The 14,888-nt window shown below is 50.2% G+C and overlaps 1 protein-coding gene across 2 annotated transcripts in view; it reads right to left on the minus strand.

The window, feature by feature from the left end:
• ZCCHC8 (zinc finger CCHC-type containing 8) overlaps window positions 1-13,272 on the minus strand; it is a 99,165-nt gene extending 85,893 nt beyond the window's left edge. The window contains exons 1-4 of one of the 2 annotated variants that reach the window (XM_077293158.1): window positions 13,072-13,272; window positions 12,875-12,915; window positions 1,295-1,366; window positions 127-232 (exon numbers count right to left, since the gene is read on the minus strand). In XM_077293158.1, the coding sequence (XP_077149273.1) occupies window positions 127-232; window positions 1,295-1,366; window positions 12,875-12,915; window positions 13,072-13,263 (411 nt within the window). In that variant the 5' untranslated portion in view covers window positions 13,264-13,272. The remainder of the gene's footprint in view (window positions 1-126; window positions 233-1,294; window positions 1,367-12,874; window positions 12,916-13,071) is intronic. The other variant, XM_077293157.1, reaches the window with a different exon arrangement.
• Window positions 13,273-14,888: the final 1,616 nt, after the last annotated feature.

The following is a 14,888-nucleotide window of genomic DNA, read 5'->3' on the forward strand; positions in this document are numbered from 1 at the left end:
AGATTCAAAAGAAAGCATAGGCTACATATGAAGCCTACACTTAATATTGAATCCATACTCTATTCTGGGCATCAGCCGGGGTGCCACTGCAAGAATGTGCGTTAAGAAATGGTAGATGAGACTTACCTGAGGCTTAATATTAAAAGTGGCCTTTTCAGGGTTAGCTCTCTCTTCCTCTTCATGCTTCTGGAGTAGACTTGCAACAAAATCTTCAATCTCTTGATGATATTGCCTATAGAGAAGTAATAAGATTACCGATTGCAGTTTTTTCTTTGCACCATTTAGTATATATTTATTCTGCACACATACAAAAGGTGGCCATACACCATGACCAAAAGCGATTTCTACAGATTTCCCACCCCCGCCCCTCAATACACACTGGACTTTGTCTGAAGGCCCCGTCACACACAGCGACGCTGCAGCGATACAGACAACGATGCTGATCGCTGCAGCGTCGCTGTTTTGTCGCTGTGTGGTCGCTGGGGAGCTGTCACACAGACCGCTCTCCAGCGACCACTGATGCCGAGGTCCCCGGGTAACCATCGGGTTGCTAAGCGCAGGGCCACGCTTAGTAACCCGATGTTTACCCTGGTTACCAGTGTAAAATGTAAAAAAACAAACAGTACATACTCACCTTCACGTCCCCCGGCGTCCGCTTCCTGCACTGACTGAGCGCCGGCCCTAACAGCAGAGCGGTGACGTCACCGCTGTGCTGTACTTTCACTTTCCGGCCGGCAGTCAGTCAGTGCGGGAAGCGGATGGCAAGGGACCTGACGGACACCGGAATGTGAGTATGTACTGTTTTTTTTTTTTTACATTTACGCTGGTAACCAGGGTAAACATCGGGTTACTAAGCGCAGCCCTGCGCTTAGTAACCCGATGTTTACCCTGGTTACCAGTGAAGACATCGCTGAATCCATGTCACACACACCGATTCAGCGATGTCAGCGGGACCTCAATGACCAAAAAAAGGTCCAGGCCATTCCGACACGACCAGCGATCTCACAGCAGGGGCCTGGTCGCTGTTACGTGTCAAACATAGCGAGATCGCTACGGAGGTCGCTGTTGCGTCACAAAACTTGTGACTCAGCAGCGATCTCGCTAGCGATCTCGCTATGTGAGACGGGGCCTTGACCTGCATCTGTTCTCAACAGATCACTGTCAGACACTTCTGATGGCTGCCCATCTTCCTTACATGACAATAAAAACTACTCCCTCCTCCCCAGACATCTGCTTTCAGGGAAGAATTGAGTCACACCTATACACATTTGATGTAATGGATTGAAAGACTTACTTTGAAATGACATGGTTCATAAATAGGATCTGCAGCAGTGGTCCATCAAGCACATCATCCACCGACAAGCCACTGAAAGAAACAGAATAGCAGAAAAAAAAAAACAAAAAAAAAAAAAAAAAAAAAAACACAGTAAGGCGGTGTTCTGAACCACTGAAAAACACAATGAAGGTATACAAGAAGTCTCAAGTTACAAAGTTACAGGACATTCCTTTATATAAACATTGGGTCACACTGAAAAAAAAAAAATCTTGAATTTTCCGAACAATAATTCCAAAATTATTGAAATCTTTCAAAGAGATGGCAAAATGATAGCGAGTGGCCTGTGTAACACTATTCTGAAAAAAAGTATGTAAAGGAGACAGCTGTAAATAAGCACTAGATCTCTGATGGTTTATCCCAAACTATACATGCTCTTATTTATTGCTATGAACACTGGTTGTGGAATAGTTTGGAAGTATATACACTACTCACAAAACGTTTGGGACATATAGCTTTTAGGTGAAATGTCAGGATGAACCTAAAGTGCACTCTAAACTTTCAAGTGAACTTAAAGAAGTTGTTCACTACTTGGACATCAACTTCTCATATCCCTTGCTTGACCCCCATAAAATAATAAAGCTTATTCTCACCTTCCGTGCTGGCACTGTTCCCGCAGTGTAAGCACTCTGTCTCCCGGGGCTCCCATGCTGTTGTTGTGACACGTGAAGCTGGAACCCAATCAGCAGCGGCGTCACAGTCCCCATCCTAATTAAGCAGGAAGAGGAAGTCAGATCAGCTGCTGCCCAGACTTCCTCTTCATGTTCGATCTGTCCAAAGACGGGGACAGTGACTCTAATGTCGATTGAGCGCTGGCGTCACAACCGCATGAGAACCCTGGGACCGCGAATGCAGACACCGCTGGAATGGTGCCGGCACAGGAGGGGACTATAAGCTTTATTATTTTATGAGGGCGTAACATTTTGATCAAGAAGGGGGTTGTACTAGTAGTGGACAACCCCATTAATGTAACCCTCTCTAAAAGTTCAATGTTTCAGTACTTTTTGCCCAATTTGCTGTTTTCCAACAAGGAGCTGAATGGAAAAATTCACAACAGGTATCTGATTCATTTATCGGCCAATTTCAGGGTTCAATTAAGATTCGTATATAAACAGTTTTCCTCATCATGTTGTTCAGATTTTGATATCATGAGATCAAGACGACACCTAACAATTGATGAACAATACCTCGCCATTACAAGGCTTCAAGCAAGATGTTCTCAGACGGAAGTGACCACTGAGCTGTGTGTCACAGAGTGTCATCAGCAGGTTGCAACAGAGAGAGAGACTGGAAGAGTCAAAGAAAGGCAGAGAAGTGGACATTCTTTGGCCACATCTCACACTAATGAACGCTTAATTTTGAACAATACCCTTCTGAGCCATATCATGCATACCACACAACTCCAAGCTCATTTAAAAGAGGTGAGAGGTACCCAAGTGTCATGTCAGATGTTATTCAACACTTTCAATTCTCTCCTCCGTCCCCCAGCACCTCCTCCCTCCCCACTTATCTCAGCTGAAGACTTTGCCTCATTTTTCAAGCAGAAGATTGATAGCATCAGAGACAGTTTTGGTCAACAAGCCCAAGAGCCCTTCCTCCCGACTTCCCAGCCCTCCACCTCCAAAACCAACTTCTCCACCATTACAGAAGATCAACTCTCCACTCTACTCTCAAGATCGCATCTCACCACCTGTGCACTTGACCCACTCCCATCCCACCTCATCCCAAACCTCACCACAGTCTTCATCCCAACCCTAACCCATCTCTTCAACCTATCACTAACTGGTGTTTTCCCCTCAAGCTTTAAACATGCCTCTATCACACCTATCCTCAAAAAGCCCTCTCTTGACCCATCCTCTGTATCTAGCTATCGCCCTATATCACTTCTCCCTTATGCCTCCAAACTACTGGAACAACACGTCTACCTTGAACTGTCCTCCCATCTCTCTTCTTGCTCCCTCTTTGACCGCTTACAATCTGGCTTCCGGTCACACCACTCCACTGAAACTGCCCTAACTAAGGTCACCAACGACCTCTTATCCGCCAAGAGCAAGCGACACTACTCTGTTCTCCTCCTCCTCGACCTGTTGGCTGCCTTTGACACAGTGGACCATTCCCTATTATTACAGACCCTCTCATCCCTTGGCATCACAGACTTGGCCCTATCCTGGATCTCATCATAACTAACAAGCCGGACATTCAGCGTCTCCCACTCACACACCACCTCCTCACCTCGCCCCCTATCTGTCGGAGTCCCGCAAGGTTCAGTCCTTGGGCCCCTGCTCTTCACCATTTACACCTTTGGCCTGGGACAGCTCATAGAATCTCATGGCTTTCAGTATCACCTCTATGCTGACACACAGATCTACATCTCTGGACCAGATATCACCTCCCTACTAACCAGAATCCCTCAATGTCTGTCCACTATTTCATCTTTCTTCACCGCTAGATTTCTGAAACTTAACATGGAAAAAACAGAATTCATCATCTTTCCCCCATCTCACGTGACCCCCCCCAACGAACCTAACCATTACAGTAAATGGCTGCCCACTCTCCCCAGTCCCACAAGCTCGCTGCCTCGGGGTAATCCTTGACGCTGATCTCTCCTTCAAACCACATATCCAAGCCCTTTCCACTTCCTGCCGACTTAAACTCAAAAATATTTCACGAATCCGTTCATTCCTCAACCAAGAATCTGCAAAAACCCTAGTCCATGCCCTCATCATCTCTCGCCTTGACTACTGCAACCTCCTGCTCTGTGGCCTCCCCTCGAACACTCTCGCACCCCTCCAATCTATTCTAAACTCTGCTGCCCGACTAATCCACCTGTCCCCCCGCTATTCCCCGGCCTCTCCCCTCTGTCAATCCCTCCACTGGCTCCCCATTGCCCAGAGACTCCAGTACAAAACCCTAACCATGACATACAAAGCCATCCACAACCTGTCTCCTCCATACATCTGTGACCTCGTCTCCCGGTACTTACCTACACGCAACCTCCGATCCTCACAAGATCTCCTTCTGTACTCCCCTCTTATCTCCTCTTCCCACAATCGCATACAAGATTTCTCTCGCATATCACCCCTACTCTGGAACCCTCTACCACAACACATCAGACTCTCGCCTACCATCGAAATCTTCAAAAAGAACCTGAAGACCCACCTCTTCCGACAAGCCTACAACCTGCAGTAACCACCGATCAACCAAACCGCTGCAGGACGAGCTCTATCCTCACCTACTGTATTCTCACCCATCCCTTGTAGATTGTGAGCCTTCACGGGGAGGGTCCTCTCTCCTCCTGCACCAGTTATGACTTGTATTGTTTAAGATTATTGTACTTGTTTTTATTATGTATACCCCTCCTCACATGTAAAGCGCCATGGAATGAATGGCGCTATAACAATAAATAATAATAATTAGAAACAGTTCACAACAGCGTGGTCTGTGTTACACAACCTGCAAGGTTACCTGACCTCACCAGTCACAGGCATCATCAACACTAGACGAGGGACCAGTGGGCCTCACTATTCACTGATGAAAGTCGATTCATGATGAGCAGAAATGATGGCCACTAACGATGTTGGAGATGTCAAGAAGAGCACTATGCATGAGCCACGATTGTCCCCAGACGAGCCTTTGGTGGTGGTGTTGTTGCAGTATGGGCAGGTGTGTCTAGTCAATACAGAACTGTCCTATACTTTGTGAATGTAACAGTGACAAGCCGATACTACTCAAATAACATTAATCCGGTCATTGTGCGTCTAAATAAATAATACAGGCCTAGTTGCATCTTCATGGACAGCAATGCTCCAGATCATCGAGGTTGTATCATTAGAGAAAGGCTGCTGGAAACTGGGGTACCTCAAATGGAACGGCCTGTAGTTTCTCCAGACCTAAATACCATAGAAAACCTATGGGATCAGTTGAGTAGAAAGTCGTAACTCTGTACCACAGAACCTCAATGACCTGAGGGCTGCCCTTCAAAAAGAGTGGGACGCCATGCCTCAGCAAACAAGAACTCCACTTGAGAACAGCATGAGATGTCGTTGTCAAACTAATTGATGCTCAAGGCCACATGACAAATTATTGAGACACTAACTCAATTTTACCCACCACTGCCCAACTTTCATGATAAAATATCACTGTAGCCTGCACTTTACGTTTTCTATAAATTTTGACAAAAACCCAAAATATCCCTAACTTTTTGCGAGTTGTTTATGTGTAGCAGAAATAAACAATTACCTGCCCTTGATAACACCCTAGTGCCTTCCCAGTGCTCTTCAGGAGAGCAGATGGACCTAGGTGACAAGGGGAGCACTAGGGAGGGAATGAGGATAGCACTGGGGGATGCCAAGAACAGGCAAAGTTATTTCTTAGAAACAAATATGAAATAAAAATCCAGGGCTCTTGCAAAAAGGGCGGTCCCGGTCCGGTTCTGGTACGATGGGCGTCGCAGTCCGGTGCCTCCCATCTTCATGCGATGACGTCCTCTTCTTGTCTTCTTGCCGTGGCTCTGGCGCAGGAGTACTTTGTCTGCCCTGTTGACGTCAGGTATACATGGCAGTAAGTGCACTTACTAATGTTCCCGTGATCGCAAACACCTGTAGGTGGCAATCAGAGAACATTCAGGCCAGCAGTGATTTGTTAGCGCACTTGAGCAGTGAAGCAAAAGAGCGAAACAATTAAAATACCGATCAGAAAGTCGAGCGCATTAGTCAAAGCTCACGTCTGCCTTGTACATACGGTTTTTGAGTGCTATTGAATATACTCTGAATCAACTAACAATTTTCTCTCAAAAGCTTGTTTTGCTTTTGTAGTTTTGTGATACTCTTTGCTCACCGTATATTGGTGATGAGATGCACTCTCTGCTCCTTTGGAACGCATGTTGACCTTTTGCGCAAGCGCAGTAATGGCTTCCGATCTTTGGAGCGCACTTTTCTGTGATTTATCTTTATGGAATGCAAGCGATCCCACTGCGCAGGTGCTGCGACTATTTCCGTCCGGTGATGCGCATACTTGACCGGCCTACCTGGAATGCACGCCGATCTATTGCGCAGATGTGAGCTTTGCCTGATTCATGCGCTCGACTTTCTGATCGGTATTTTAACTTAGCCTGTATACGCACATTCTATTAGGGGTGTGTGCATGTCAGTATATGCTTTTTTTATGCAATTTTTAAAAGTTTATGTCTTTTTGCACTTTATTCCCTTATTAAAGCCTTTTTCACTTGTGTGAGCACTTTCATTTGCGCATTCCTTTTTCTTTTTTGAACATGTTAATACTGAAGGTAAGGTGGGAACCCTCTGGATGTACCTGTACTGCCTTGGTGTGATTTCTATGGGAAAGCTTTGGCTGTCATTATACCAGTAACTGTACTCTGGGTGTCACTAGTGGGGAAAGGTGAAGAAGCAGGAGCTTGATGTCACTAGTCAGGGGGCTATGGATGTGGCTCACAACTCTGCATCAAAGCGACAATGTGGCTTTCAAGGTAAGAAAAGTTGGGGACCACTGGTCCAACATTCTCATTTTGTAGATACTGTTTCCATTGTTCCAAAAATATCTTTTTATATATGACTAGATGGCAGCCCGATTCTAAAGAATCGGGAGTCTAGAATCCATATATACTTTATTTATTCAAATGTAAGAATAATACAATTAATAAATAATAGTAAGAAAGAACAAAAAATGGCTGCACTCACCAGCTCTTGACAATTCTTGTTATTTAAGGTACAGTTACACAGGATCCATGAACATGCTTATGAGGGGAGTGATGAAAGACATCAGACAACAACTTTGCGTGTTGTGGCAAATGCCACAACAACGGTTATTTGCCTAAGAACAATAATGTAAATAATAAATAATATGTATCAATAACTATGTATATTGGTATGTTCTTTCTTGGCACAAATTGCAGGAAGTAGTATTCTAGGCAATTATATATTAGATGGGCATTTCCTGAAGGAAATACATGGTGCTTGAACAGCGCTACCAGCTTTACAGCAGCACTTTTCACACACGGGACTGGGGGGCGCACTTACTTTTGCACCCGGGGGCGCACTTACTTTTGCACCCGGGGGCGCACTTACATTTGGTGGGCGGGGCCCCTCGGCCTCCGATTTGGTGGGCGGGGCCCCTCGGCCTCCGATTTGGTGGGCGGGGCCCCTCGGCCTCCGATTTGGTGGGCGGGGCCCCTCGGCCTCCGATTTGGTGGGCGGGGCCCCTCGGCCTCCGATTTGGTGGGCGGGGCCCCTCGGCCTCCGATTTGGTGGGCGGGGCCCCTCGGCCTCCGATTTGGTGGGCGGGGCCCCTCGGCCTCCGATGCTCTGCCTGGGGCCCCTGTGCTCTGCCTGGGGCCCCATGTGCTCTGCCTGGGGCCCCATGTGCTCTGCCTGGGGCCCCATGTGCTCTGCCTGGGGCCCCTGTGCTCTGCCTGGGGCCCCTGTGCTCTGCCTGGGGCCCCTGTGCTCTGCCTGGGGCCCCTGTGCTCTGCCTGGGGCCCCTGTGCTCTGCCTGGGGCCCCTGTGCTCTGCCTGGGGCCCCTGTGCTCTGCCTGGGGCCCCTGTGCTCTGCCTGGGGCCCCTGTGCTCTGCCTGGGGCCCCTGTGCTCTGCCTGGGGCCCCTGTGCTCTGCCTGGGTGTAGGACACTGGTGACGTCACTTAGCTCCGGACATTAGCTCCGGACATTAGCTCCGGACATTAGCTCCGGACATTAGCTCCGGACATTAGCTCCGGACATTAGCTCCGGACATTAGCTCCGGACATTAGCTCCGGACATTAGCTCCGGACATTAGCTCCGGACATTAGCTCCGGACATTAGCTCCGGACATTAGCTCCGGACATTAGCTCCGGACATTAGCTCCGGACATTAGCTCCGGACATTAGCTCCGGACATTAGCTCCGGACATTAGCTCCGGACATTAGCTCCGGACATTAGCTCCGGACATTAGCTCCGGACATTAGCTCCGGACATTAGCTCCGGACATTAGCTCCGGACATTAGCTCCGGACATTAGCTCCGGACATTAGCTCCGGACATTAGCTCCGGACATTAGCTCCGGACATAGCCACGGAAGTTGGCACAAATTGCAGGAAGTAGTATTCTAGGCAATTATATATTAGATGAATGCAGAGACCCTTAACATCACAGAGAAATGACCTAAGCAGGATTCTTAAAGGGGGTTTCCAGGACTTAAACAAAAAATATACTTAACCACTAAGTCAAGTAATTGCAACTTACCTGCCTGTTGCGCATGGCGCTGTTCTCCCCCAGGCATAGAGCGGACACGCGCCTGCCGGGGATTCAGAAGCCTCTCCTGACGAGACTTCCAAGATTATTCTGATTGACAGCAGACTCCCTCAGTTAGGCAGCAGGGTTCTGGCTGGTAATCAGAATTAACTCGAAAGTCTCGAACCGTTGACAGAGAATACCGGAAAAGAAGCCTCCACCTTGTAAACGTGACGTCAGCAGAGGCTTCTGAATCCCCAGCAGGAGATGCCTGTGACTGCTCTGTGTTGAGGAAGAATAGCGCAGCGCACAACAGGCAGGTAAGCTGCCATTACCTGCCTGTTAGCTTAGGCTCATTTTTTGTGAAGTCCCAGATATACTCTTTAAGGTGTATAGGTGTGCCTATGAAGCATAGTAAAAAGAGAGAGAGCGAGAGAGAATGTCCCTGACTCAGTTTCACAAGACGGCATCCGTCGCTGGATTCCTGCTTTTGACAGTCAGCGACAGATCCTGCGCCCATAGGCTTCCATTATAGCCAACGATGGGCAGCGCAGGATCTGTCACTGAGCGATTTTCCGACACACAGAAAAAACGTTCCTCTGTGTGTTGTCTCCGCCCGCTGGACAGCAATTTTCCGACGGATGCAGTGCACGACGGATGAAACGGAAGGCCATCCGTCACAATGGCAACTTTCACGCTTCCGTCTTTATAAAGACGTTGCAATGCGTCGTTCTGTGCAAAAAACGCATCCTGCAAAGTTGCCCGCAGGATGTGTTTTTTGCACGTAGACTTGTATTACCGACACATCACGACGTATGGACACACGTTCCATACATCGTGCACTGGATGCGTCGGTAATTGGCAGACTGTTGTCACAAAAAAAGTTCAATGTAACTTTTTTTGGGCGACGCATCCGCCATTTTCGACCGCGCATGCGTGGCCGAAACTCCGCCCCCTCCTCCCTGGAACTCATAATGGGCAGCGGATGCGTCTGAAAACTGCATCCGCTGCCCACGTTGTGCACATTTTGCACAACGTCAGTCGGGCCGACGGTTTGCGACGGCCCCGTACTGACGGAAGTGTGAAAGAGGCCTAATACAAGTCTATGGGAAAAAACAGGATCCAGCAGAAAAATTTGCTGGATACTGTTTTTTCAAAAATCAACAGATTTCAAGGGGAGGAAAAAGACGGAAGTGTGAAAGAGGCTTTACTACAAGTAGTTTGTCCATTTACAGCAAAAACGGTGGTACGCATCAGTGAACCCCCATGGCGGCACGAAACCGTGACATCTCGACCGCCACCGCCTACGGTGGCACGCAACAGTGACCCCCCCCCACACACACGGTGGCACGCAACAGTGACCCCACACACACACACACACGGTGGCAGGCAACAGTGACCCCACACACACACACGGTGGCACGCAACAGTGACCCCACACACACACACGGTGGCACGCAACAGTGACCCCACACACACACACACGGTGGCACGCAACAGTGACCCCCCACACACACACACGGTGGCACGCAACAGTGACCCCCCCCCCACACACACACACAGTGGCACGCAACAGTGACCCCACACACACAGTGGCACGCAACAGTGACCCCACACACACAGTGGCACGCAACAGTGACCCCACACACACAGTGGCACGCAACAGTGACCCCACACACACAGTGGCACGCAACAGTGACCCCACACACACAGTGGCACGCAACAGTGACCCCACACACACAGTGGCACGCAACAGTGACCCCACACACACAGTGGCACGCAACAGTGGCCCCACACACACAGTGGCACGCAACAGTGACCCCACACACACAGTGGCACGCAACAGTGACCACACACACACAGTGGCACGCAACAGTGACCACACACACACACACACACACACACACACACACACACACACACAGTGGCACACAACAGTGACCACACACACACACACACACACACACACACACACACAGTGGCACGCAACAGTGACCCCACACACACGGTGGCACGCAAGTGACCCCACACACACACACGGTGGCACGCAACAGTGACCCCACACACACACACAGTGGCACGCAACAGTGACCACACACACACAGTGGCACGCAACAGTGACCCCACACACACAGTGGCACGCAACAGTGACCCCACACACACAGTGGCACGCAACAGTGACCCCACACACACAGTGGCACGCAACAGTGACCCCACACACACAGTGGCACGCAACAGTGACCCCACACACACAGTGGCACGCAACAGTGACCACACACACACACACAGTGGCACGCAACAGTGACCACACACACACACACAGTGGCACGCAACAGTGACCACACACACACACAGTGGCACGCAACAGTGACCACACACACACACAGTGGCACGCAACAGTGACCACACACACACACAGTGGCACGCAACAGTGACCGACCACACACACACACAGTGGCACGCAACAGTGACCGACCACACACACACACACACACACACACACACAGTGGCACGCAAGTGACCCCACGCACACACACAGTGGCACGCAACAGTGACCCCACACACACACACAGTGGCACGCAACAGTGACCCCACACACACACACACAGTGGCACGCAACAGTGACCCCACACACACAGTGGCACGCAACAGTGACCCCACACACACACACACAGTGGCACGCAACAGTGACCCCACACACACACACACACAGTGGCACGCAACAGTGACCCCACACACACACACACACACAGTGGCACGCAACAGTGACCCCACACACACACACACACAGTGGCACGCAACAGTGACCCCACACACACACACACACAGTGGCACGCAACAGTGACCCCACACACACACACAGTGGCACGCAACAGTGACCACACACACACACACACACACACACACACACACACACACACACACACAGTGGCACGCAACAGTGACCACACACACACAGTGGCACGCAACAGTGACCCCACACACACACACAGTGGCACGCAACAGTGACCCCACACACACACACAGTGGCACGCAACAGTGACCACACACACACACACACACACGCAACAGTGACCCCACACACACACACACACACACACAGTGGCACGCAACAGTGACCCCACACACACACACACAGTGGCACGCAACAGTGACCACACACACACACACACACACAGTGGCACGCAACAGTGACCCCACACACACACACACACAGTGGCACGCAACAGTGACCCCACACACACACACACACAGTGGCACGCAACAGTGACCCCACACACACACACACACACAGTGGCACGCAACAGTGACCCCACACACACACACACACACAGTGGCACGCAACAGTGACCCCACACACACACACACACACAGTGGCACGCAACAGTGACCCCACACACACACACACAGTGGCACGCAACAGTGACCCCACACACACACACACACACACACACAGTGGCACGCAACAGTGACCCCACACACACACACAGTGGCACGCAACAGTGACCCCACACACACACACACACAGTGGCACGCAACAGTGACCCCACACACACACACACACACACACAGTGGCACGCAACAGTGACCCCACACACACACACACACACAGTGGCACGCAACAGTGACCCCACACACACACACACACAGTGGCACGCAACAGTGACCCCACACACACACACACACAGTGGCACGCAACAGTGACCCCACACACACACACACACACAGTGGCACGCAACAGTGACCCCACACACACACACACACAGTGGCACGCAACAGTGACCCCACACACACACACACAGTGGCACGCAACAGTGACCCCACACACACACACACAGTGGCACGCAACAGTGACCCCACACACACGATAGCACGCAACAGTGACCCCACACACATGATAGCACGCAACAGTGACCCCACACACACGATGGCACGCAACGTTGGCACGCAACATTGACCCACACACACACACACACACACACACGGTGGCACGCAACAGTGACCCCCCCACACACACACGGTGGCACACAACAGTGACACACACACACACACGGTGGCACGCAACAGTGACCCCTCCCACCCCTACTGTGGCACGCAACAGTGACACACACACACACCCTACAGAGGTTGGTCCAGAAAACCACTGTAGGGATATGCCAGATGTACACACAGCTACTGATGGAGAGACTCGGACCCCATTATACCAATGTGATCCATCACACCGGAGATCCCAGCAGTTACCCATCAGTCTGTACATTAGAGCACTGCCCTGTTCTGGTCACGGCACAGTGGAGAACCACAGGTCGCAGCATAGCCTACCTCGGTCGGGACAGAATAGACAGCTTCCTCCTGAGCTCTTGATGTTCACGACTGGATAAGGAAATAAGCAGTAAGAGAAGACAGAGGGGAATGTGTATGCACGTGTGCTAAAACAGCTGAGAGCTGCCATTACTAGGGGAGGGGGATTATTGGACGGACACTTCCTGCAATGGACTCTCAGCCTTAGTGTAAAGGATATTCTCCGCCCGCAGCTGCTCTATGGTTTCCTCACATCTGGCGAGCTGTTCGTGAAAGCTGTTAGCCTCCACCTCGCTGTCCTCGGTCTGGTCAAACCTTATGTGCACGGGCTGAGCAGCGTCACCATCCAACTGCTCAAAGAGCTCACTGTCCCCGAACTCCACCTCCGCCATCTTCAGACCTCCAGTCATAGAGGCGTACCATAGAGGTAATAGCACGCGCCGCCAACGTCAGAGACGTAACGTGACGCACGCGGCCGCCATCTTTGTTTCTGGAATGAGCTGAGCACTCAGTCAGTGGGGGGGGGCGGCAGGAACCTGAGTGTGTGAGCGGTGTAGTGCTCCCCAGGAGACAGCCGGGGGCTATGTATTAGTACAGAACTGATATCAGCGCATTGTATGACTTATTACCACAGTTTACTGTGTATGGTCACATGCTAGCACCCAGTATTTAGTAGGGCTTCCTTACTGTCATTTAACCCCTTAAAGACTATGCGATTTCCTTGGGGGGGGGGGGGGCGTTTTCGTTTTTGGCTCCCCATTTTCCCAGAGCAATAACTTTTTGTTTTCCCGTCAATGTTGCCTTAACTTGTTCGCTTATATGGCTTTATTCTTTGCGGGACGAGTTGTACTTGCGAATGAGACAGTTGATTTCACCATATAGTGCCTGCAAAATGGGGAAAAATTGAAACGCTAAAACTGACCTGCCATTATGATTCTCCAAGTCATTAAAGGGAACCTGTCAACCCCCCCGTTTTAACTAAAAGAGCCACCTTGTGCAGCACTAATGCGTTCTGTCATGGTGGCTCTTTTAGTTCGGGTCCCTGCAAATGCTGAAATAATCGGTTTTATAATGTGCGCCTCATACCTGAATTTTATTAAGCCATGTTACAGCAACGTTTCGACCCGAAGGTCTTTTTCGAGCATAACAAAACATGTCAGGGGTCAGCTTTAAATAGCGTCGATGCTACACAGTGCACCAATCGTAATCAAGCCAACCCCCCACCACAAAATATACCATAAAAAAATATCAAAACAGACATCAACTATACACATGTTAAAAATCCACCACCGCAGATATAATCACCGCATAGTAAATATAGAAAGCATATATATATTCGGAGTTTCATAGATTGTTTACTATTCCACCAACCAATCGGCATAAAGTGTCCATCGTTGCCATGAGAACAATGGCCCAATCCAAAGTAGGCCCTACACTGTCTCCTATGGTGGATAAGGCCAATTGGTTACCTCCAAAACCGGCGCCTAAATGTACCTGATGCCTATCAGAAGTCACATTCCAGCAGGAGGTTCATCACCCAACCAATCAACCACCATCTCACATAACGCACCACTCACGTCATATCCCTGCACAGCGGCTCTGTCGTCCACCATCGTCTAATCTCCGCCTCCAGTCATGCTGACGTCACCACAGGAGTGCGCACGCGCACACCAAGCCGGGAGAGTACACCATGTAAGGTGGTGAAACCCAGCCGGCAGGAGCGCCCGCCCCCACACACAGTGGCAGCATCACATGATCGCGGCCAAAGAAAGTTGCCTAGGTAACGTCAATATACACACCCACTATGGCCGCATCATCCACCAAAAGCCTCAGGACATGAAGGCATCACCGCAGAGGTGCGCACGCACACAACCAGCCCGAAAAGGACGCCGCCAATAAGCAGCAAACCCAGTCGGCAGGAGTACCCGCCCCCACATCCGCAGCGGTACCACACGTCCGAGGCCAGGAAGAATTGCCTAGGTGATACCAGCAAACAAAACCCTGGTCTTTTCATAGTTCCACAGTAAGGTGCTAT

This window comes from Ranitomeya variabilis, chromosome 1 (genome assembly GCF_051348905.1).
Source record: "Ranitomeya variabilis isolate aRanVar5 chromosome 1, aRanVar5.hap1, whole genome shotgun sequence".
NCBI classification, from domain to species: Eukaryota; Metazoa; Chordata; class Amphibia; order Anura; family Dendrobatidae; genus Ranitomeya; species Ranitomeya variabilis.